Source organism: Nomascus leucogenys, chromosome 8 (genome assembly GCF_006542625.1).
Source record: "Nomascus leucogenys isolate Asia chromosome 8, Asia_NLE_v1, whole genome shotgun sequence".
In the NCBI taxonomy this organism is placed as follows: Eukaryota; Metazoa; Chordata; class Mammalia; order Primates; family Hylobatidae; genus Nomascus; species Nomascus leucogenys.
The window spans coordinates 46265209-46290759 of record NC_044388.1 but is presented as its reverse complement, the minus strand read 5'-3'; the positions used below and the strand labels follow the sequence as shown (position 1 = coordinate 46290759).

The following is a 25551-nucleotide window of genomic DNA, read 5'->3' as shown; positions in this document are numbered from 1 at the left end:
TAGGTTAATATAAAGTTTTCAAACATCTCCAAAACCAGGGATAAAAGGATCATGCACTCCCATGTACCCATTCCCTGATTCAACCACCGCCAATGTTTCCCACTTGCTCCACCTCTCCCCTCCCAGCATCCTGTCATTCATCTAGTGTACCTCCCCGAAATAAAGGTATTTTCTTATACAAACACCAACTTTTAAATATGATTTCTGGTGCCCAGACCAGGGAGGAAACTATTAGAAAGCTTCTACATTTACACTTCCAACAAAGTCAGCCGTCTGTTCAGGAGGCAGCTCTGTGCTCACGCTGACAGCCCTGGGAGGTCTCAACCACACAGGCCTGCATCTACCATGAAGCAGGTATCAGATCCTTTCATTATTTCATTGCTATTTTGCAGAAAATGTGGCTGCAGCTGTGACCCACATTCTCACCAAACAAGTAGCTGGAGGGGCAGGTGAGCAGGGTAGGTAAGCTCTGGAGGAAGTTGTGCAAGGAGCAACAGGAGGACCCGGGTGCTTGAGAACGCCTGGACAAAGTGCCTGGTGCTGCCAGCGAATGTCTGAAGGGATCCTGTACACAAGGCAGTAGGCTGACCTTGTGCAAACACCCAGGACCAGAGTGGAAAAATAAAGGAGCCAGAATTTCAAGAGTTATGCCACACAGCCGTGCTGCCAACAACATCAAAAATGTCCTTTCCCTGGGAAAGCCTGAGAAGGAGCCCAGGGCAGGGTCCTGCATGTGGGCTGGGCTGGGGTTGAACTCTATGATCTTTTAGGCCTTTCCAGCCTAAGTTTTATGATCCACAGTATAAAAACTGGATAATTTTGACAAGACTGTGGCCCTAACTACAAAAATGAAGATAATTTAGGCTTAATTATAGAAGCTAAGAAATTTAGATTTAACTACAGAAGGCTTAATGTGTTATTATAATACCAACAGAAACAAGGGAAAATAAAGTTCTTAAAACTAAGCAATGTGTATGATCAGAAAGAAAGTATTATTTTTTTATTTTATTATTTTATATATATATATATTTTGAGACAAGAGTCTCACACTGTTGCCCAGGCTGGAGTGCTGTGGTGCTATCTCAGCTCACTGCAAGCTCCACCTCCCGGGTTCACGCCATTCTCCTGCCTTAGCCTCCCGAGTAGTTGGGGCTACAGGCACCCGCAACTACACCCGGCTAATTTTTTTGTATTTTTAGTAGAGACGGGGTTTCACCATATTGGCCAGGCTTGTCTCGAACTCCTGGCCTCAAGTGATCCACCTGCCTCAGCCTCCCAAAGTGCTGGGATTACAGGCGTGAGCCACCGCATCTGGTCATGTCGTTATATTTTATAAAGCCTGATATGGACGGAAATTCTGATGTCACAGGAGTGTGAGAACCCTTTGTTTTGGGCTGATTCTCTATTCCACACTGGGCAGTGTGTGTGGACAGAGAAACAAGGCAGAAGCTCAACACAGCGACACACTCCTCACATCAGGTCATGGCTGGATTCCGGTGGAAATATAAGAAAAGCCTTGAAATCGCTAAGGTTATCCAAGTTTGATTACCAGTAAAGAATTCACAAAAACCAGTAATCTGTAGACCAGATGTTCTTAGCCATACATGGGCTCTACTCTGTGGACTGAATGGAAATGTATCTAAAATTTATAAGCATTTTACTTTGGAGAGGAGCAGAAACTCCTCAGGGTTCGTGTTCCGACAGCAGCTAAGAGCCACTGCTTCAGAACTGTGGCCGCCACAGTGTAGTCCCGACTGGCACCATCAATGCCACCCAGAACATGTTAGAATGGAAACTCAGAAGGCCCGGCAGGGTGGCTCAGGCCTGTAATCCCAGCACTTTGAGAGGCCAAGGCAGGCGGGTCACTTGAGTCCAGGAGTTCTAGATCAGTCTGGGCAACATGGTGAAACTCCGTCTCTACAACAATTAAAAAATTAGCCGGGTGTGGTGGCATGCACCTGTAATCCCAGCTACTTGGGAGGCTGAGACACAAGAATCACCTGAATGTGGGAGGTCAAGGTTGCACGAGTCATGATTGTGCCACTGCACTCCAGCCTGGGTGACAGACTGAGACCCTGCCTCAAAAGAAAAAGAATGGGAAGTTCAGAAACCCCGGGTGTGGGGGCCCAGCGATCTACATTTTAACAATCCCTGCAGCCTAAGTTCAAGGGCCGCTGTTCTGGAGGCAGCAGTAAGGGCTTCCATCCAGCAGCTTCACAGTCACACTGCAAAGCACCTGTCCTCGTTTTGCCAGAATGCAGGATGCAGATGCCAGTCCCCACTCCCACACCCAAGGCAGACTCTGCTACCAGACTATGTTCCTCTTTCCTGCTGTTTCCAGACACAGGATCCTCAGGCTCTGGTGAGTCCTAGCCTGTCAATCAGAGTCCCCTGCAGGCAATATTCATCTGCCATCCCTGGCCTGGTCCTCCAGCTAAATGATGAACAGTGAGAGGCTGGTGAGCATCGGCCTCACCAGGAGCAACACCTCTCCAGTGGCACTGGCAAGGTGAAAAGAAAGTCAGAACCAACTCTACAGAATGCTCTGCAGACAACCCGCAGTCCCCTACAAAAGAAATTCTAAGCGTGAAGCCTGACTCATATCTGCTCACCATTTTACCGAGCTCTTAGGCTGCAGCCTAAATACTTTAACCACACTGAGGACGGCCTGTGTTTTGTAGGTGTCATGATGTGAGGCCTGGTGGATGTGAAGAGGGTAAGAGCGGGGAGGAACAAAGTGCAGATGACTAGCTAATCACATCTTATAGCTCTGGGTGTCTGAAGGGTTAGAGGAGCAGTTCCTAAAGGGTCGACATACATTAGATAAACTCCCAGGGTCCATCTCATTGTTAGGAGCTGCTGTAGGTCTAAAAGATGACACAACTAAAAGCAGTGAAGCTGTTTCTCCCACTGGACTGGAGTAAGGACCCCCCCCCATCCTCATGGCTCCCCCAAAATGCAAAAATCCAGCTTGAAACCACACCACTGGGCCCGGCAATCAGCCACCTTTCCATGTGGAGGGGCCTACATTCCAGCTAGGTTTATGAAGCAAGGTAAGAAGTGAAGGGCTTGCCATTTCCCGAATGGTTGCGGCAGCAGCATGCAGGCGGGAATCTGGCTGTCCCCCATTCCACACTCCCCAGGCCCTTCTAAGGGGGTGCTGAGCACTCACCATCCTCCTCCGGCAGCACTTGACCCACGTCAACCCAGCCCCACGCCACTGCTGAGGGCATCGACCACAGACTGGTGACCCCAGCTCCTTCCTCTACCTCCTCCTGCTGTGCCCCACTCACAGCAGCTCCAGTAATGACAGTGTGTACCATCGGAGGTCTTGTACCTTGATAGCAACAGGGTAAACTGTGGCTCCAATTTCAAAACTTCCCTTTTTGAACATCATCACCGATGTATTATTGATGCAGGTTCCTAAAATGCAGGAGACAATAAAATGCTATTTCTGTTGGCCCTTTACCCCAGATATTAGGCATTTCTTAAAGACTAAGTATAATAGAAAAAATTCTTCTAATGGTTCCTCCAGTAAGATACATCTGTCATCTCCCTAACTTAAAAACAACACTTAGCAGAGACAAGCAAGATGGTGCCTCTGATTCTCTTTCTACAGGACCACTTTCCCTGATTCATACACACAGCCTAGATAAAGCAGAGACGTGCAGTGGCTTTAGGAGGACTCCACGAGCTCCGTGAGGAGCTGAAACATTACAGAAGAAATTCCTGCATTTGGGGAGTTCACACTATGGCATTCTTAGTTCAAATTCTGAACTTGCCTGAGTTTTTAGTCCTACTTCCAACCTAAAGGGGACCTAACATTATTCAGTGAAAACAGATAACCCCAACAAGGGCTGAGGGCCTTGGTTCCCAGGAAACAACAGCATCACACTCCCGCACTCCCCACAGAAGCGCTTCGTGGCAACCAATCCCTTCTTACCTTCTGGGAAGATAAGGATAGGCAGCTTGCTTTTATCTTGCACATGTTCAGTCAGTCTTTCAAAGAGGAAAATAAAATGAAGGGTCAGACAACCCTATACACATCATTGTCAAAATATGTTTATAAATAACCTATTTATTTGTGACACTAGTCTCGATTATAAAAAGTTAACAAGCATGACTGTATCCTTTTAAACTCATAATCTAATGCTCATCAAGAAAAAATGTATATGTATAGAGAAAAATCAGATTACCATTTAAATTCACAGAACTGTTCAATTCTGTGTGAACATCGGAGCACCAACGATGCCACTCAACCTGGGGGCCACCTGAAAGAGACACCTGCCACAAGGCCTGGGCATGGCCCCCTCAATAAACCTGTGTCACTAGACTATGTAACAGTTGTGAAGCTGGGCCCAGCCCTGCTGGCTCAATGCTCTGTCCCTGAGATGTAGCAAAGGGAGTTAGGGGAGGGTTCATCTGTCTCTGTGGAAGATAATCTCAACTGTCTTTTCTTATTTGTTATTTTTTGAGACAGGGTCTCCCTGTGTTGCCCAGGCTGGAATGCAGTGGTGCAACCACAGCTCACTGCAGTCTCACTCTCCCTGGCTCAAGCGGTCCTCCCACATCAGCCTCCCAAGTAGCTGGGACTACAGGAGCGTACCACCACGCTCAGCTGATTTTTAAATTTTTTGTAGAGATGGGGTCTCCCTATGTTGCCCAGGCTGGTCTCGAACTCCTGGGCTCTCAAAGCACTGGGATTATAGGCCTGAGCCACCATGTGTGGCTTGGTCTCAACTGTCTTGATGTCTCTGTCTGCCGCAAATCTCTTTGCATTACTTACACCAGATTCACCTTCTTAAAGTTTGAAAACAGGGTAGTACTTTGTTCCACTGCCTTAGATTTCTTTTTATTTGTGATAAATGAATTCACTTTGAGGTTTCAAATGAAGTAAAAATTCGTATTTTCTTTATTACGATGGGTACAATGAATAAAAAAAAGGTTAAGAAACATTATTAACTTGGTAAATAATATTAGGGTTTCTATACTTTTTTAAGACAGAGTCTCACTCTGTCGCCCTGGCTGGAATGCAATGGCGCGATCTCGGCTCACTGCAACCTCTGCCTCCCTGGTTCAAGTTATTCTACTGCCTCAGTCTCCCTAGTAGCTGGGATTACAGATGCCCGTCAATAATTTTTGTGTTTTGTATTTTCACCATGTTGGTCAGGCTAGTCTCGAACTCCTGACCTCAAGTGATCCGCCCACCTTGGCCTCCCAAAGTGCTGGGATTACAGGCATGAGCCACCACACCCAGCCACTTTTAAAATCTCATGTTTTAGGAAAAAATTATTATGAAAGCAGTATAGGCTTATGATAGAAGGCACGTAACTGCACTGTGGAGGGATAACCACCCTGACAGCTTTTCAGCATTCTAACTGGCCAAGCAGAACAGCAGTGTTCTGTCCATTACCTCTTAGCCACCAGGTGGCGATCCTTCACTTCCGAGCGCTCAAACCAGACGTGTGGGCAGGCCTTCACCATGGCTCTCTGAATCACACCCATGAGTCCCCCGTGCACTTGACCCACCTAAGCGCAGGCACAGGACTCATTAGTAGTGAAGCCATCTTCACACAAATCTCCCCACTAGGAAGCACCAGATCTCACAAAATAAGCAGTCCAACTTCTCACCTCTAACGCTTGCTGGCTGAAGGTTGCTCACTGCCAAGAAACCACTACCAAGACTCCCCAAATCTTAAACTTCTCCTTTTAATCAGTAATACTAGAAATAGGTAATTAAAAACATAACTGAAACCCCTAAGACAAAACACTAAAATTCTAAAGTAGCGCGATTCCCTGTGTAAAACTGCCTCTCCCTGAGCAGATTCTCAGATGCCCTGGACACAGTCCTTGCCAGCAACTCCCTCTCCTGCTGCTGGTCTGCCTGACCGCCCTCAGCATCCTCTCCAGCCACACTCAACAATCACTCTGCCCAGGGTATCTCCTATCACAGTCCCACAGAGCCCCCACAGTGACAGTAAGGTGGGGGCCTGGCCCACGCATAAAAGTGTTTATGTGAAGGGTCCAGGAGCCTCCTAGCCCTGACCAGTCTAAAGCAGGAAGTCTTGCCTCAAGAACGCACCGGAAAGAGCTCTTACCATGGCATAATAGCCATCGCTGGCCAAGATGATCACATCGATCGGCGAGGTATGATTGGCCACGCAGATGCCACCGTTTCTTGGTCTGTTTTCCCTGGGTTTAAAATGTATGCAAAGCAACCAAAATTAGTGTGAAACAGTTCATGTAACACACCTCTCACCTCACACGCTTCATCTGCTCTAATTAAAAGCTCAGAAGCGTCTTCCCATTTGGCCAAGTACAGGTGGGTGGTGTTTCCCGCAGCGCCATCTCCCTTCCTATCGATACAAAGCGCTCTCACCTGTCGTGGTAGGTGATGATGGCTGTCAGCGCTCGCACGCAGATCCGGTAACACATTAAGTGAACATGTTTACTCATGAACTCCTTAAACCTGCAACAACGGGACAAGGATTCTGGGTTTTATTTTACATACAGGAAGACAGAAAGAGTTGCTGACTTCAACAGCTCAGCAGTCCTTTATGATGGCAAAGTGCTTGTATAGACATGAGCACATACAGGAAAGTCCTGTGATGCATGAGCACCTTTATGTTCACACATGAGGAAAGAAAGAGGGGACAGGGAGACTCACTTACATCCACCCAAATCAGTGGGTGGAGAATTCACAGCCTAGAATCCGGCATCCACAGACCACAGGCGGGCTGAACTCCGTTCCCCCAGTCAACATCCAGAGGCAGGCCCAAGGCCAGAGGCCAACCTCCTCACCCACCCAGGCAGAAGAAAGGTTTCTAAACCCCAGAACTTCCCAAAGGGAGCAAAATATTCTTCACACAAACAGACAAAACCTCCCTACATTTCAAACCATTTTAAAAACTGTATTGTCTCACCACTCTATCCACACAGTCAAATGCTCAAAACTAAACAAGAAGCCGTAAAATCTGTTAACATCTGAGTCTCGGACTCTACATGTTTGTGGCTTCTCCCTTTTGTCTTTAAAATGGGAAGAATGTGAGGGCTGAAGGACAAAAAGAACAGTCATAGATCAAAATTTTAAAAAAGTAAAGACTTTACTGCTGATGCCATTGTTGCTATTGGGTTGTTATTATTATTATTATTTGAGATGGAGTCTCGCTCTGTTGCCTAGGCTGGAGTGCAGTGGTGTGATGTTGGCTCACTGCAACCTCTGCCCCCTGGATTCAAGGATTATCCTGCCTCAGCTTCCCAAGTAGCTGGGATTACAGGCACCTGCCATCGCGCCTGGCTAACTTTTGTGTTTTTAGTAGAGACAGGGTTTCGTCATGCTGGCCAGGCTGGTCTCGAACTCCTGACCTCAGGTGACCCACCCACCTCAGCCTCCCAAAGTGCTGGGATTACAGGCGTGAGCCACCGCGCCCGGCTACCACTGGGTTATTTAATCCATCTAAGAGTCCATGGCTTTGGTTGTGTCCAAAGAAGTGGCCTTGCCTTCGGTACCTGAGCACCATTCCTAGAACTAACTGTCCTTCAGGCATGGACTGCCACACTCTACTCACCTCCCATTTGGCAAGTATCCCACCACAGTTGTGCCCACCACCAGAAGGCTAATCCCTGTGAAAGCCAGCGCTATCCTGTAAGAAGAAGAAAAGTTAGAGCACAGCCAGCAAATCCTTCTACCAAGTACAGAACTGAAGGTGTGAAAATCAAAGTGGGCATCACAAAAACCACCCCCAAGACCTGCTCGCCTGGGACCTGGACCAGAGTTCACCTAGAAATGTAAGCAGGCCTATCAGAACCAGAGATCCTTTTGATTCCAACTGACAGTGAGCCATGGGTCTGGCTCTCAGCTGCCTGCATCTCCTGAGGCCTCAGGCAGCTGGAGGGCTGGAAAACCCTAAGCTGGCCATTCTGCCGCAGGGCTGCTCCCTGCTGCCCTCCCCTTCCTTTTGGCTGGAAACCCTGGTGGAAGCACAGCTTCCCTCTGAAGCAACAGGAGGTGGAGCTTGAAGGTATTAGCATCTGGCAAGGCACACTCAGAGCAGCACATGGTGCAGAGAAGCTGAGAGATCAATACTGCCTCTGTACCTGAGAGGCAAGCTTCAGGAAAGAACGAGCCATGTCCAGGAAGGAGTGGCAGAAAGCACACAATGTTCCCTGTCCCTGTGTTTGCTGTCATCTAGACAAGCAAGCTGTCTTTAAGAAATCCAACTATTTCTGTCTGATATGCAGAGAATCCAAGGGCCTCTAAAGGAGAATCACCAGTGTATCCCTCCAAAGAGTGACGTGGCCTGGCTAATGACAGTCATTCCCTCCTCCTTTCTAAAACGGAAACACACAGCAGAGCAGGCAGGTGGGCTGTGCACCACGTGGGGTGGCAGCAGCGAGCCCCACTCCCCGCAGGCCCTGCCTCACCTGAGCGGCAGCAGGAAGCAGTACCGAATCAGCACTCCTAACCCCCACAGGACCGTGAGCCGAAGGCTGATGTACTGGAAGTTATAATTGGTTCTGCTCAGCAGGTTCCAGGACTCCAGTTCTTCTGCTGAGAATCTCTTTGTCACCTCATCATCCATAATGGTCTCCATTCCTTTCCGGCAAAAGTAGAAAATGTCAGAGAGCTCGAACTCTGGAGTGTTGTCCAGAGCCTTACTACTACCACTTCGACGAATCTCTTTGATCTCTTCTTCTAGTGAAGTGGGATCCTTTGCAATGATTCCTGCAAAAGAGTGTGTCCCTGTCAAGCAGCACGCTGGGGGAGAGCACGTGAGACATACTCAGGGTGCACATCTTGCACTAATGCAGGGAAGAGCGTGTGTGGCACCAGAAGCACTGGGGAACACTGTTCAAATGGACCTCTCAGGACAAGGACCACACCCCCATCTTACCGTTGGTGTAGGGCTTGTAAAGCTGGTGGTTCTTCTCCTTGGCTCCTCGCTCCATTCTCAAGGTAGCCCACTGGGAGGGGAAGGAAGCAAGATACAAGAGCAAGAATGAGACCTGTTTTCAATCAGTGAACACCTCCATCTCTATTCTGTGAAGGCCTCAGTCCCACTCACCTAAGACCGTAGCCAAGCAGCACATAGTCTAGAAGGAAACTCAAACTACCTCTCCCCAGAGCAGCCCCTTCCTTGACAACTGGGACCAAGAGTTAAGTCACCTATAGCAAAACACTGGGAACTTCAAGAAGCTGGGGTGAGTTCCTCAGGCCTAGTTTCTCACTGCCTACGTCTCTCTGTCTCCGGGCTGTAGGGAGCTCACTTGCTGACAGCACAGACCTCACGATTCCTCCTGCACTGCCCCAAGGCAGCTACTCAAAACAGCAAAGCCAGGTATCCTGTAAACTACTGCCTGCCACCAAATTACTCCAAGAAAGCAGTAATTTTCATTTTAAAGGAGACAAAGAGCTTAAGTAATACATATGTTTGGACTGTCCAGTAACAGGAGTAACATTTTAATGGGAGAATCCCACCACTTAACACTGAAAGGCCTGGGAGTGGCTTAATAGTGTTAAAGGAAAAAAGAATACTATTAGGAGACTGAAAAAAATCCCAGATTCAATTCCCAAGTTTACACTCACTAGCTGCGTTCATTAAGCAACCCATTCCAAGTCTCTGAATCTTGGTCTCTTTATCTGCAAAACAGGATTGATACTACCTCAACCTCCTACTTCATGGGGTCACTTAGGATAAAATGGGATCATATATGGGACAAAACTGGGGAAATGCAAAGCACTCTGTTCTCATTATCACCGAAATAACACAGATTCTGGAACAGACCTAGGAAAAAGACGCTTTTCCTAGAACCCCTCTTCGTTAAAACCGGTTTCACTGGTATAAGACAGCCAGGGGCTGGTTCTCTTCCACTATCAAATGAGAGGTGAAAATGCGGGTGCACTTATCCCCCCTTGGATATGGTATCACTAGAGAAAGCTATGTCATGTCCACAGTGAGTCAGAGAAACAGAACAGGCATTCAAAAGCCTCAGCCTTCGGCTTCCACGGTTATGCACGGTGGGCACGAGCCCATCATCCCATGGCATGGGAAGACGCACATGGCCCAGGGCACATGGTGCGGGTTCTGCTGGCAAAGCCCAAAGGGTCAGCAAGACTGCACCACATGGTCCAGCAAAGCCGAATGCTGCATGCGAGTTTGATCAGTGATCTGACCTCATCTGGAAATCTCAAACCCCACAGTCTAGAAAGGAAGGTGGCTCACAAAATCACCACGCAAAGAAAGTTCAAAGGCAAGAAAACACACATGACCCATTTTCTCTGTTTCGGATATTTGGCCATTGATGTCTTTTGGCTCTAAGCACAGATGAGTTTTCCTTTAAAAATGTTAGTATAATACCTAAAATGGAGGAAGGTAAATTTCATTTGGTTTCCTGGAACTAGAGAAGAGGTGAAAAGGGGCAAGAGAGTTCACAACAATCCTGGCATGCAGAAACACAGGTCACTCAACCAGAATTTAGGGTTCTACATTTTGGCCAGGCTCTGTTTTGGCACTCAAGAATAATCAGAAGAGAAAAACTTGGGGCCAGACGCAGTGGGGCTCATGCCTGTAATCCTAGCACTTTGGGAGGCCAAGGCAGGAAGATCGTTTGAGCCCAGGAGTTTGAGACCAGCCTGGGCAACATGGCAAAATCCCGTATCTAAAAAATACAAAAAAATTAGCTAGGCATAGTGACGTGTGCCTGTAGTCCCAGCTACTCCAGAGGCTGAGATGGGAGCCAGGGGACGTTGAGGCTGCAGTGAGCAGAGATTGCACCACTGCACTCTAGCCTGGGAGACAGAGCAAGACCCTGTCTCAAAAAAAAAAAAAAAAAAGAGAGAGAGAAACTTGATTCTGTACTGACAATTCTGATACTCCATGAGACTGCAATAGGCAGAGAATATATGACATCAGCCCTCTTGCAGATGACAATTTCAGTCTGAGGATTGCTTCAATGTGCAAAATTCAAGACGCCTGCAGGCTCTGTCATCACGGGAAAGGGATCTGCTAATTGAGATTCTACATCTCCTAGTTCTGTGCCAGTTCAGTAATAAACATCCCTTTGGCCTCCTGCTTTTTTTTTTTTTTTGAGACGGAGTCTCGCTCTGTCGCCCAGCCTGGAGTGCAGTGGCGCAATCTCAGCTCACTGCAAGCTCCGCCTCCCAGGTTCACACCATTCTCCTGCCTCAGCCTCCCAAGTAGCTGGGACTACAGGTGCCCGCCACTACGCCCGGCTAATTTTTCTGTATTTTTAGTAGAGACGGGGTTTCACCGTGTTAGCCAGGATGGTCTCGATCTCCTGACCTCGTGATCCGCCGGCCTCGGCCTCCCAAAGTGCTGGGATTACAGGCGTGAGCCACCGCGCCCGGCTGGCCTCCTGCTTTTTAACTTCAGGAACATGACAAAACATGTCTGTGTTTAGGAAAAAATTGTGCCAAGTCACAAGGGCAGGGGAAAAGAGGAGAGGGCTGAACAGCCTGTTAAGAAATGGCTGACCAGGCGGCTGGGTGTAGTGGCTCACACCTGTAATCCCAGCACTACGGGCAGGAGGATCATTTAAGCCCAGGACTTTGAGAAATGGCTGATCAATGAACTGGATTCTTTCTGCCTGAAAGAAACCAAAATATTTCATCCCGAAATATACTTCTTTGACATATTTCAAGATGACTGTTCAGAAGGACTGGAAATGCAAGAATAATGGAGAAACTGTCTTTTGTAGGAGGAATTTGCATCTGTAGAGGAGATAAAGTGAAGTAAACAACAGATGCAAATGAACTTTCTATGAAGCGCCTCCCTCCTTGTCCTAATCTGGAAAGAACTGAGTCAGACGCCTTTAAAGGTCTGAAAGAAACACTTCGCATCTACACTCTTGAAGAGCTGCTATCTGTGAGGTTTCATCTACACAAGACTACCTGCGCTAGCCAGGTCTCCTCTTCGCTCCCTCTTGTTACCTACTGCCACCCGATTTACCGCCATACCCTGTTTTTTGGCCATGCTCGGAGCCCCCACTGCTTCTGTAACCTCAAACGCTACAAAAGCATCAACCATCTGGCTATTTCTTTGAGATCTTTGTAAAACTCCTGTGCACATTAGTAAATTTGTACATCTTTTCTTTTATTAATCTGCTTTTGAGAGTTGATTTTTCAGTGAATCTTCAGAGGGCAAAGGGGATGCTTTCCCTTGGCCCCTACAAACCCTACTGGACCAAATCAAAGGGCCTCTGGGAAAATACTGCTTCTCTGCACTATGCTCACACAGCACACTCCTGATACCAGATGTGTGAGGAATGCCCCCCCAAACCCAAACCAAGCAAATCTTCAGCAGGCACCAGCTGGGTGTCCTCTAATTCAATTCAATTCAATTCAATTCTGAGGCTATTGACCTGGAGTTGGTATCAGATCCCACAAGTTAAGAGTCAGTCCCACATGACTGCCCCTACTTCAGATGCAAGTTGAAAGTCTCATGTGACTCGTACTTCTGACTGACCAGCTATAAATCAGGGTTCCCACAACCCCTCTTCAGGTTCAATGTGCTGGAGCGACTTCCAAGACTCAGGGGAATGGTTTACTTACATGTATGGCTTTCTGATAAAGGACGCACAGCTCAGGAAGCACCAGATGGAAGAGATGCATACGGCAAGATACGGCAAGCCCTCGCCATCCTCCCAAGAGGATGCTCTCACCCAGCTGCCTCGTGGTTCATGCCCTGTCCTCTGCACTCCCTTATTCCCTATTGAATTGCTTCCCTCTTGCCTCCCTCCGATCCACCTGAACACATGCTGCCAGAGTCCAGCCACGTCACTTTCTTGTTCAAAAACCTTCAACGGGCTGGGCGCAGTGGATCATGCCTGTAATCCCAGAACTTTAGGAGGCTGAGGAGGGTGGATCACTTGAGGTTAGGAGTTTGAGACCAGCCTGGCCAACATGGCAAAATCCCATCTCTCCTAACACTATAAAAATAGTCAGGTGTGGTGGCACAGGCCTGTAGCCCCAGCTACTCAGGGGGCTGAGGCAGGAGAATCGCTTGAACCCAGGAGGCGAAGGTTGCAGTGAGCCGAGATTGCGCTACTGCACTCCAGCCTGGGCAACAGAGGGAGACTCTGTCTCAAAAAAAAAAAAAAACAAAAAAACAAACAAAAAACAACCTTCAATGACTTCCCAATGCCTGAAGTTCAGTATTGTAACCCACCTCATTCCCTCCATGCGCCCAGCGTTTTTGCTCTACTGAACTATGTGCCATTTCTAAACAAGATTACCTTTTTGCCTTTATCAACTGTGCTTCTAGAATGCTCTATCCTTTTCCCTTTTAGGATCCAGTTCAAATGTCAAATCTAAGAAATGTTACCTACTCAATTCCTGCAATCAGAATTCACCTCTGCCTGTGTATTTCAACTGGTATCCCATTCTGAATTAGTTATATATGCATATATTTGTCTTTCCTACTAGACTACACATACCTCAAGAGGCAGGAGCCAGAACTTACCCCTATGTGCATTTCAGCACAGTCTGAGAGAGTGCCTTCTACTTAGTAGGCAGTCCCGAATTTAATTCATCAACTCCCAATATTTCTCTCCATCAAGGTCTCCTTATGGAAAAGTAGAGCCAAAGTGACAAAATCTGGAACTATTTCCTTTCGTCTTCCCCCTCAATTCCTGTCTGCTTCAGTTTGTCCTTTAACCTACTCAAGGCTATGTTAAAACCACGCTCCTCATCAGGGTAGGATGACCTCTTTCACAACAACCATGTGAAAGGAGTATTAATACTCCCACTCTCTAGATGAAGAAACATTGGAAAGTTCAATGCCTTTTTCAGAGCCAGTAATGATTCACAGTATTCACGGTAACAGCTGCCTGACCCAACACGAATGCCCATCGCACACAATGCCACCACCACTAGTCTCTTCAGCTTCTCCACAACTGCCACTGGTTTCTATGACTCTCCACCAACAAGTTACATCTTGGAGTTTAACACAGATCACATTATAGCTGTCTCATCTTCTCTAATGTGACCTGATCAACTCCTTTCACATCATTTGTTCTCATCTTTCTCCTTTACATCCAGGCTTTCTTCTCTCCCCTCTTCCACGTCATTTTCAACTCAGCTGAGAGTCTACTCCTGGGAATTCTACTCCTAGTGATACCATTACCACTGCAGAGGGGGTTCATGTGAAGCACAAACATTAAGCAAACAGACTAAAACCCTTCCAGTCACATGCTGCTCTCTGCACACAAAGATCTTCTGTGACTCAGCATGAACAGGACCTGCACTGAGTTAGGGCTTCCAGGAAAGGGAATAGAAAAGACATTGATCCACCCATATCCTCTCAATATTCCTCCTCCCTTGGCAGGTACAGAAATGTTTTCTCCTGGTTCCTTTATATAGGGAGAACTAGTCATGGGAAAGGAGCTGTAAGCCAGGGCTTGCTTAGGTCTGCCAAAAGCACAGGTGTATGTACCGCATGAACTATTAGGTATCCAGTTTTAACGATCTTTATGAAGATTATTTAGTAAAATGTGAAAATGGCTGATAAAATGCCAAAAGAAAATGTAGACACACAACAACAAGTAAACACTATTAATACAGCCATAAAATATAAATGTGTATTGCCAAAGACTGAAAGGAAGAAGGCAAAAAAAAAAAAAATTAAAAGGTGTTACAAGCTGTGGGCCATGAATGAATGCTTAAAATTTTCTAATGTCTGTTTGGCTATCTTATTGCTATATTACAAGCCACCCCAAAACTACGTGGCTTAATACACCACTCATTCATTCATTCTGTGCAGCTGAGGACTGGAATCCTCAGAAGACTCATCCCTCCAGTGTGGGGTGGCTGGTGCTAGCCTTCAGGGCCTCACTGAGCTGGGAGCTGGGCTGCCTACACCTGGTTGGCTTCCTTACAACATGGTAGCTGGGGTTCAGGGGCAAGTGGCCTGAGAGACGGGCCAGATAGAAGCCCTACTGCATTTTCTAACCTAATCTCACATACCACAGCATCCTGCCCCCCACATCCTCTGTGTCAGGAACAGTCACTGAGGTCCATACTTGGGACATCAGAATACCCTGGGGGGGCTTTTAAAAAACGCCTACCCAGATCAATTAAAGCAGGTTCTGGGGCCCAAAAGTACTTTTTTTTTTTTTTTTTTTTGTTGAGACAGAGTCTTGCTCTGTCACCCAGGCTGGAGTGCAGTGGCGGGATCTCGGCTCACTGCAACCTCCGCCTCCTAGGTTCAAGCGATTCTTCTGCTTCAGCCTCCCGAGTAGCTGGGATTACAGACGTGCGTCACTACGCCCGGCTAATTTTGTATTTTTAGTAGAGACGGAGTTTCACAATGTTGACCAGGCTGGTCTCAAACTCCAGACCTCAGGCGATCCACCTGCCTTGGCCTCCCAAAGTGCTGGGATTACAGGCATGAGCCACGGCGCCCAGCCCCAAAAGTATTTTTTTAAATGCCTCCCCAGGCGATTTAAATGCACTGACAGGAGGGAGAAGGGCAAAATGAAGATCTCTGAACTTTCTTCTGGCTCTAAACTTATACCTATTATTCCAATTTAGGAAGGGGTGAAGAGGCTTAAAAAGGTAAAATAAAGGTCTCTCCTTGCTAGAGAATAAATGTTTATGCCCCCTCAAAATTCATGTTGAAACCTAAGCCCCAAGGTGATGGCATTTGGAGGTGGAGCCTTTGGGAGGTGATAAGGTCATGAAGGTGAAGCCGTCATGAATAGCACTAGTAGTACCCTTATAAAAGGGACCTCGGAGGGCTCCCTCATCCCTCTGCCGCATGAGCGCACAGAGAGAAGACAAATGTCTATGAACCAGGAAGCGGCCTCACCAGACACTGAATCTGCTGGTGCCTGGACATGGTTTTCCCAGCCTCCAGAAATGTAAAAACTAAATGCGTTTTTTAAGCCACCCAACCCATGGTAGTTCATTAAAGCAGCCTAAATAGACTAAGACATTCCTCAATTTTAAGAAAGGTACACAAAAACACTGACAAGTGTAGGTGTATTTTAGACAGATACACAGATACTGACTTCCCAAGACCTGAAGCCCACTGGGCCAAGTTCAGCTGTACCTATGTGACCACTGAGAAGGCAGCATTCAGCTCCTACCTTCCATTCAGATCGACTCAGAGCAGTAACAGAGGGTGAGAAAAGACCGGCACTCCTCCGGAGCACCCCAGGCCCCTGCAGGAATACGCCAGTCCTCTCTGGCCCACATGACTCAGTTTACAGCCAGGCTGTAATGGTCCACGAACAGGAAAGACCCCACAGGGCACCCACAACCCTTTTGGTGGCTGGCATACACCTCTAAGGAAGGAAGGAGTGCAAATCTAGTTTCCGAAATTCTAAATGTTGAGGTCACAAATATACATATGCTACTTCCATTACCACTTCTAAATCACTGTGCCCCAGGCCAGGTGTGGTGGCTCACGCCTGTAATCCCAGCACTTTGGGAGACTGAGTCGGATGAATCACTTGAGGCCAGGAGTTCAAGACCAGCCTGAGCAACATGGCGAAACCCTGTCTTTACTAAAAATACAAAAATTAGCCGGGTGTGGTGGTGCGCGCCTGTCATCCCAGCTACTTGGGTGGCTGAGGCAGGAGAATTGCTTGAACCCAGGAGGAGGAGGCTGCAGTGGGCCAAGATCACGCCACTGCACTCCAGCCTGGGCAAAAAGGCGAGACTCTGTCTCATAAATAAATACATACATAATACATACATACATACATACATCACCGTGGCCCAAACCAGTAATTTTCAAGATGTGGCTTCAAATAGTCTCTGTTGGTTCAAGACTGCAGGTCCTATAAATTGGCCCAAAGTACACATATGATGAATTTTCCATTGTATCATAATCTACATTAAAAGTCATAGGGATGTATATTTTAAATAATAGTCACAATACAAAGGATTTATTTGGCTACAAACTTTAAAGTATTAATTTTGAGGACATTTTCAAAATGGAGTAAGGAACATACATGTATTCTAGGCCTTCTGTCCCACCCAAAGTCATCCAAGTAAAATTTTAACTACTACAAGAGCACTCTAGACTCATAACTCTTACTTCTACCTTTTAATAATTACAATTTCCACAGGTCCATGAATTAACCACTTGCTTACAAATGTAAATGAAAGCTAGACACTAGACATCACTCACTGTGTCCTAAGTTTATCAGCTTTTCTACTAATTCTATCCTGATAGATGTTTTTCATGGTGATAAAAGGGCCCAGGTGTGAGTTATATCATCCACAGGGATCCTGTGTGCTGCTCGAGATTTTCTTGGACTAAAATATAAGAAAATTACATTTCCTAATTAAAATAAATACATTAAAAAACAGCCAGTCCAAAGACTGACTAGATCACTACTCCTCAAAATTTTAATATGCATTTGATTCACCTGTTCAGAGTCTAACTCAATAGGTCTGGGGTGGGCCTGCAATGGTCATTTCTATCCAGCTGCTCAGCAACACTCATGCAGCTGGTCTCCAGATCGCTCTGTGAGTAGCAAGGACCCAGATACAGATAACCCCAAGTCCATCCTAAGCAATGCTCAAAGATCATATTCTTAAAAAACAGGTACTCAAACAAATGCATGTACACACGGGTCTACGGCAGCACTATTCAAAATAGCCAGAGAAGGTAGAAACAGCCCATCCTTGTCCATCAATGGATGAAAGGATGAGCAAATTATGGTAGAGACATACAGTATAATTCAGCCCCCCACCCACAAACCGGCAGAAGAAAAGGAGTGACACGTGCTATGATGCTGACGAACCTTGAAAACGTTATGCTGAGTGAAAGAAGCCAGACACAAAAGGGCATATTTGGTATGATTCCATTCACATGAAATATGCAGAATAGGTAAATTCAGAGAAAGAACGCAGACTGTGGATGCCAGGGCTGGCGGAGGGAGGAATGGGGAGTGAATGCTTAATGAGTGTGGGGTTTCCTTTGGACTGATGAAAATGTTGTGAACTGGACAGAAAACAATGTGAATATAGTAAACACTACTGAACTGCTCACTCTAAAATTATTAACTTTATGTTGTCAATTTCCCCTTGGTTTTCTTAAATATGAAAAAAAAAAAAAAAAAACATATGCTTATAGACATACTAAGTACCAAAAAAGAAAAAATCCAAGATTCAATGACAAACGTAAAAAATATTTCCCACTATAATGTAACATTTCATATAGCTCACTTAATCTGAGTCTTTTTCTTCATTGATAAAATGCAGATAAATAAGATGCAGGTTGATAAAATGCCCCATCTACCACAGAATTATAAGGAACCAAAGAAAAATGATAAAAATTACTCTCAAAACCAGAAGATACAATATGGGCCAGGTACGGTGGCTCAGGCCTGTAATCCCAGCACTCTGGGAGGCTGAGGTGGGCAGATCACTTGAAGGGTCAGGAGTTCGAGACCAGCCTGGCCAACATGGTGAAACCCTGTCTCTACTAAAAATACAAAAAAATTAGCCGGGTGTGGTGGCGTGGGCCTGTAGTCCCAGCTACTCAGGAGGCTGAAGCAGGTGAATTGCTTGAACCCAGGAGGCAGAGGTTGCAGTGAGCCGTGATTGCGCCACTGCATTCCAGCCTGGGCGACAGAGTGAGACTCTGCCTCAAAAAAAAAAAGAAAAAGATAAAATATGAACAAACAATGCTGTATTATTTTTACTACTATAAGTGCACTTCTCAAATTATACATGAATCCCTAAAGATTTGGTGACTACTAAAAACAGACATTACAATGAAATCACCAAATCTGTGCAGAGGTATTTAAGTCTTGTGGGAGAGATCAGCTTCCAAAAAATATCACTTCTCACCCATTTCCTTACAATGTGACCAGTTTGATATAATTCAACGGTCAGGTAAGTTCTGACATATGTACAGAAATGTATCCTTCTCCTCTATCTTTAAGAAAATAAAACAATTCAAATGCCCTTTTCTGTCCATTCTTTTAGTCTGAAATGCAAGGACCTACTTAGAATAAATGCCTGGAAGAGAAGAGGCTCTCCCATGCTTCTCAGTGAGGGAATATGCCTGCAGCAGCTTCGAGCTACAGCATCAGTTATGCAAGAAGAGACAGAGATTGGCAGTGCTTTTCTTTAATTCTAAGCCCCGTTCTCTTTGAAATAAACAGATAACATGTGGAGTCATGGTATAGGTCTCTCAGCTCGGCATAAGTCAAACATAGAAGTACCTTTCAAAAGTACATGTTTAGTTATTCTTCTTACTCAAAAAGCCACTTCCCATTCTCCCAACTTTCTCCCTATCTAATAAAGAGATAACAATAGGCCTGTAAGAATAACTTTTTGCTAAATGCACTTCTACCCTCCTCTGTACAGCAACCTTTTGTAACAGCACAACTTACCGCAAAGATTTTTAACAGAGTTTTCATGTAGAGTTTGCGGATACCAAAGGAGACTCCAAAAATGGCTGGCACTATGATGAAAACGAGAAGGAGGGTGAAGAGGACAGTCAGGGAGATGCCCAGAAGGTTGACAATCAGGCTATCAAAAGGCAGCAACAGGAACATGGTGGAAGATCCAGAACAGGCGAGCACCTGCCTCCCTAAGAACAAATTGCAGCCTTCAGATGGTCCTTCCCGACGGCACCAGCCAGGGAAAGGAAGCAAGTTCCCGAAGAACAGCAAACCCCATTCCAAAGCCCACACCCTTCAACCGCCTGAATAGAAGGGCTGGGAACAGAATGACAGAAAAACACGGCCACAAGAGGCAGCTGCAAATGCCAGGTCTCCCCAGAACGGATGGACTCTAAAGATGAATGAAGCTCGATGGGTGTTCAGTAAAAGAATCCGAGTCCAGATGGAGTTTCTGTGCAAGTGAGCAGTGAGGACGGGGGCTCTGCTCTGCTGTCCTGATGCTGCTTCCAGAGGTTTTACATGGTTTTCCTGCCCAAGAGCATTCAACAGATAAATCTGTCCTGCAGATCTGTCACTACCAGAAGTACCAAGAAGAGTTCAACTTGGTGCCAGAAAAATCCTGATAACTCCTGTGGAGGGGTAATCACTGGCACTTCACACAGAAGCCTTTTGAACTTGAATATGTGGAAATTAAATAATTGTTTTACTTAAAATTCCTTCATAAGGTGAGAACCATGTTCATGGTAGAGAGTTCATATCTGGCCCCATCCTCCTCTGGCGAGGCTCCTGGTGCTCACAGCTTCCAGGACCCTCCTACCTGGAGAGCTACAGTCTTTGCCAGAAGGAAAGAGATGCTGGCACACAATGTCTCATATTGCAAGTGCTGAGTGTAACTCCAGATGCATCTGGCATTGGTTTCCTCTGGACACTCTTCTCCCAAAGGCTCCCTTTCTTAGCAGTGACCTGGGTTCTTGGCAAACAGCTGCTTACATGCTGCCAAAGCTAGGGGAGGGAAAAAGAAACATTGTCAGTCACACAAATCAAGAGGAGAAATGTCAATATGCTGGGGGCCAGGTGGACTGTTTTAGGGTAGGCCTAAAACTGTCAGTGTGGTCAATGCCTGCTTCTCAAGTCATCAAGGTCAAAGAGACCAGGCAGACCCAACAGGTGGCAGACATGAATGTGGGAGGGAAACACAGAGGTTTCACAGTTTTCAACCCAAATGATATGATCTGTGGTCAAACTTTCTGAATATAAAATACATGTATATAAGACACATTTAAAAGACAAAAAGCGCGTGCTATGGAAAGTACATCGCCTTCCTACCTGTCCCCCAGGTACTCAGAGTGTTCTGCACAGATACTGCCAAAGGTTGTAACCACCTTTGTATTCTTCCCAAGACATTCTATGCTTAAACAAGGAAATCACAAGGGTTCTCCATCACCACTGGCCCCCAGGCCAGGTAACAACAACATATTATTCTTCACCTTGCTTTTTGTTTTTGTTTTTAGCTTAACACATCTTAGAAGAATGTCCCATCAATACACATAGAGCTCCTTCACTCTGCAGGTGCACAGTTTTCAACTTAAGAATGTGCCACAACTTAGTTCACCAGTCTCCTAAGCCTAAACACTGATATTTTTACTTTTTTTTTTGTATAAATAATATTGTAATGAATAACCAGGTACATGCATGACTTAGTACACAAAATGTGCTTAGCAAATATATTTTCGGGGTAAATTCCTAGAAATGGAATTGCAGAGGAAAAGAAAATACACATTTTTAAATTTGCAAGATCTTGCCATATTTTCCACATAGAGATTAAACTCCTCCAGCCTCTCCCCACACTGGCCACTCATTGTGAAATTCCACTATTTCAAATATCTCACAAAAGTATTCCAATTTTACATCACACATTCCAAATCCCTGAACTTGGGAGTATCTTATCAAGTCTCTCTGGCAAACATTTTGGCTTCACACTAATCACCTTCAGGCTATTCCAAACACTTAGAAGTACAAGAAATTGAACAAATGAACAAGTACTGACTTCGCCTTAAAATGTGCGCAATTTAAGGGAGGAGACCACCCTTCATATTGTCTTATGCCCAATTTCTGCCTCCAAAGAAAGAAGAAGTAAAATCTAAAAGGCAGAAATGGAATCCACAGGCAGATAGCCCAGCATTGTGCCCTGGGTCTGGTAGTTAAAAATCAACACCTGACCTAACTGCTTGTGTTATCTATAGATTTCAGACATTGTATGGAAAAGCATCGTGAAAACCCCTGTCCTGTTCTGTTCCATTCTGATTACCGGTGCATATAGCCCGCAAGTCACGTACCCCCTGCTTGCTCAATCGATCATGACCCTCTCACGCGGACCCCCTTGGAATTGTAAGCCCTTAAAAGGGACAGGAATTGCTTACTCAGGGAGCTCGGTTTTTGGAGACGTGAGTCCACTGATGCTCCCAGCTGAATAAAGCCCTTTCCTTCTACAACTTGGTGTCTGAGGTGTTCTTGTCTGCGGCTAGTCCTGCTGCATTTCTTGGTTCCCTGACCAGGAAACGAGGTGATTAGCGGAAGGCCAAGGCAGCCCCTTAGGTGACTTAGGCCTGCCCTGTGGAGCATCCCTGCGGGGGACTCAGACCAGCCTGAGCAATACGGATCCAAAGAGCGCTCCCGGGTAGGCAACTGCCCCATGGGACATGTCGCCAGAGCAGCCTGTGGCAGGCTCCCGCAGAGGATCAACACAGTGGCTGAAAACCGGGAAGGAACTGGCACTTGGGAGTCCAGACATCTGAAACTTGGTAAGACTGGTCTTTGGAACTTGCCCACTCCATCTGAGTGGGAGTGTGGCCTGATCACCCACGGCGTGCCTGTACCGGTACTTTGGTTTTTGTTTTTGACTTAACTTGGATTGCTTGATACTTTGGTTTTGACCTGGCTTGGATCTCTTGATACTCTGATTTTGGTTTTGATTCTGGTTTGGCGTAAACTGTAAAAGTGTGTGTGTGCCCTTTTTACCCGTTCTTTCTTTTGTGGTGTGCGTGTGGTGTGAGTGTGGTGTTTTGTCTCGAGGAAGCATGGGTCAGGCACAAAATAAGCCCACCCTACTAGGAACTACGTTGAAAAATTTCAAGAAAGGACTGAAGGGAGATTACAGCATTACTATGATACCAGGAAAACTTAGAACTTTGTGTGAAATAGACTGGCCAGCATTAGAGGTGGCCGTTGGCCATCAGAAAGAAGCCTGGACAGGTCCCTTGTTTCAAAGGTACGGCACAAGGTAACCTGTAAGCCGGGGCACCTAGACCAGTTCCCGTTCATAGACAGGGTTACAGCTGGTTTTAGACCACACCCCCCACCCCACCCCTGCCCCGCCACAGTGGTTGAGAGAACAGTGGCATAAATGGCTGGCAGAGGCAAGGAAAGACCAGCAGAGAGAGACAGAAAAAAGAGAAAGACAGAGAAAAGAGACAGAGAGGAAAAGAAGAAAAGAGAGACAGGAAGAGAGGCAGAGACAAAGATGGAGTCAAGGAGGGAGAGAGGCAGAGAGAGAGGAAGAGGCAGAGGCAAAAGAAAAGTCAAAGAGGGAGACAGAAAGTTAAACAGAGAAAGAAAGAGATATACAAGTAGTTAAGAAAAAAGTGTACCCTATTCCTTTAAAATCCAGGGTAAATTTAAAACCTATAATTGATAATTGATAATTGAAGGTCTTCTCCGTGACCCTATAACACTCCAATACCACCTTGTTGTAAGTGTAAACAAGGGCGTAGCCCGAAAGCACTGAGGCCACTAACAACCTGTAGCCTTCCTATCAACAATCCTCAACCTAGTAATCCGTGGATGGCCCAAAAGCATTCAATCTGTAGCAGCAACTGCTTTGCTAACAGAAGAAAGCAGAAAAATAACTTTTAGAGGAAACCTCATTGTGAGCATACCTCACCAGTTCAGAAATATCCTAAGTAAAAAAAAAAAAAAAAAAAAAAAAGATGATTTAATATTAACCACTGAAAATTCCCTTAACCCAGCAGGTTTCCTAACAGGGGATCTAAATCTTAATTACCATACAAAGGTCCAACCAGACCTAGGAGGAACTCCCTTCAGGACAGGGCAATAGATGGTTCCTCCCAGGTAATTAAAAAAAAACAACAAAAAAACTATACCAATTCTAAGTTAATTTGGACTAAACAAGGTCTTATTAACAGCAAAGGATAATTAAAATCCCAAACTTACAAGGTTTTCAACAAAACTGAAGTCTGCTAAAAGTTAAAAGTGTAACATGCATTATAGTAACTTCTAATCTTGTGGCCTTAGACAGTCTAGTCCACAGACATAAAGGAAGTTCACTTTGGAAAAGAGTGGTTATCATCTGCAGAACAAAAAGGGGGACAGAATTTATGTAAAAAAAGAATGTTATATGGTAAATTCTTGTCCTTAAATAAATTAACTGGTTGTTTTAAAAAAAAAAAGTTTGGGCCGGGCACAGTGGCTCACGCCTGAAATCCCAGCACTTTGGGAGGCCGAGGCAGGCGGATCACAAGGTCAGGAGATGGAGACCATCCTGGCTAACACAGTGAAACCCCGTCTCTGCTAAAAATACAAAAAATTAGCCGGGCGTGGTGGCGGGCGCCTCTAGTCCCAGCTACTTGGGAGGCTCAGGCAGGAGAATGGCATGAACCCGGGAGGCAGAACTTGCAGTGAGCCGAGATCGCGCCACTGCACTCCAGCCTGAGCAACAGAGCAAGATTCCATCTCAAAAAAAAAAAAAAGTTTGTAATAAGTCAGAAAGTTGAGACATATCGAAGAATTGTCTGTGAAAGTTGTGAGAAAAAAAAGTTATCAAAAAAAGGAATTTATGCAAGAAATGTATAATATAGGCCTCCTGAATGTAAAACTATTTAAAAAAAAAACAGTTTATGTGCAAGGTGTATAAGGAAAGTAAAATATACCTTTGGTAAATGGATTATAAGGAGGCATAGGAATGTAAATTTTTACCTACATTAAAAGGTTAAAAAATAAAGGTTTAAGCAAGTTTCAAAACGTTAATTGTAAAGAAAATTCTGTGTGTAAACATATTGGCTAAAGTTAAAGAGGTATCATCCAGTGTTTCTGTAAACTGAACATTAAAATAAAAACACAACGGGTTTTTCTTAAAACACTAACCTGCTCTTTAACAAAAAATTATAAAAGGTTAAAAAGAGTCTATAAAAATCTTACCTTATGGTCAGACATTAAAAATTGAATAAATATGTCTGTATACAAAGTTTTATTAAAACTAAGTTTAACATTAATAACACACTAATATAAAAATGAAATATAGCTTACCTGGTATAAAAATCATCCAGGAAGCATTGTCAAATATAAAATGGTGTTTGGCTTTCTTTGTTCTAAAAACTAATAGAAATAGGTGCTAAAGGAAATTTCTCAGTAGAAAGGCACCAAGGACTATAAAGTCCACTGCTGATGTCCCCACATTTAAAACAAAAGGTGAATTTCTTAAAAATTATATACTTGGTTTATCTTCCACTTTCCTTTCCCTCAAAACCAGAAGTCTTTTAGCACATGTACCACCCCTAGAATTTCTGGTAAACCAGAGCCAGCCTGAAGATCACATTCTCATCAAAGGGTGAAAAGAAGGGAAACTTGAGCCAGCCTGGGAAGGACCCTACCTTGTGCTGTTAACCACAGAGACTGCTGTTCGGACAGCGAAAAAGGGATGGACTCATCACATCCGAGTCAAGAAAGCAGCACCTCCTTCAGAGTTGTGGGCCATAGTCCCAGTCACAGCTGAGGCTGACTGGTCCACACACGGCCGAAGCATGAGGAAACCCACCGTGGGACTTATTTTCCTTAAATTTTGGACTTGTACAGTAGGGACTTCAACTGACCTTCCTCAAACTAAGGACTGTTCCCAGTGTATACATCCAGTCAAAAAGTTAAAACTGTCTTTTTGTTCTATAATTATTATAAATGTGCTGGAACTCTAAAAAGGACTTGTTTTTATAATGCCACTCAGTACAAGGTATGTAGCCCAGGAAGTAACCAGCCTGATATGTGTTATAACCCCTCTGAGCCTCCCATGTCCACAGTTTTTGAAATAAGATTAAGGACTGAAGACTGGTGGGGACTTGTAAGTGATACAAGTAAAGTATTAGCCAGAACAGAAAA

The 25551-nt window shown here is 45.3% G+C and overlaps 1 protein-coding gene across 3 annotated transcripts in view; it reads right to left on the bottom strand.

Moving 5' to 3' along the window:
* Positions 1-25551, bottom strand: part of GPAT4 (glycerol-3-phosphate acyltransferase 4) — a 47212-nt gene that overhangs the window by 6627 nt on the left and 15034 nt on the right. For 2 of the 3 annotated variants that reach the window (XR_004031323.1, XM_003269624.3), the window contains exons 2-10: positions 19375-20388; positions 8895-8964; positions 8425-8725; positions 7569-7643; positions 6380-6469; positions 6099-6192; positions 5414-5529; positions 3944-3999; positions 3338-3423 (exon numbers count right to left, since the gene is read on the bottom strand). Coding sequence is in view for 2 of the 3 variants with exons in the window: in XM_003269624.3 (XP_003269672.1) it covers positions 3338-3423; positions 3944-3999; positions 5414-5529; positions 6099-6192; positions 6380-6469; positions 7569-7643; positions 8425-8725; positions 8895-8964; positions 19375-19539 (1053 nt within the window). In the remaining variant the exon portion in view is untranslated. The remainder of the gene's footprint in view (positions 1-3337; positions 3424-3943; positions 4000-5413; positions 5530-6098; positions 6193-6379; positions 6470-7568; positions 7644-8424; positions 8726-8894; positions 8965-19374; positions 20389-25551) is intronic. The other variant, XM_030817171.1, reaches the window with a different exon arrangement.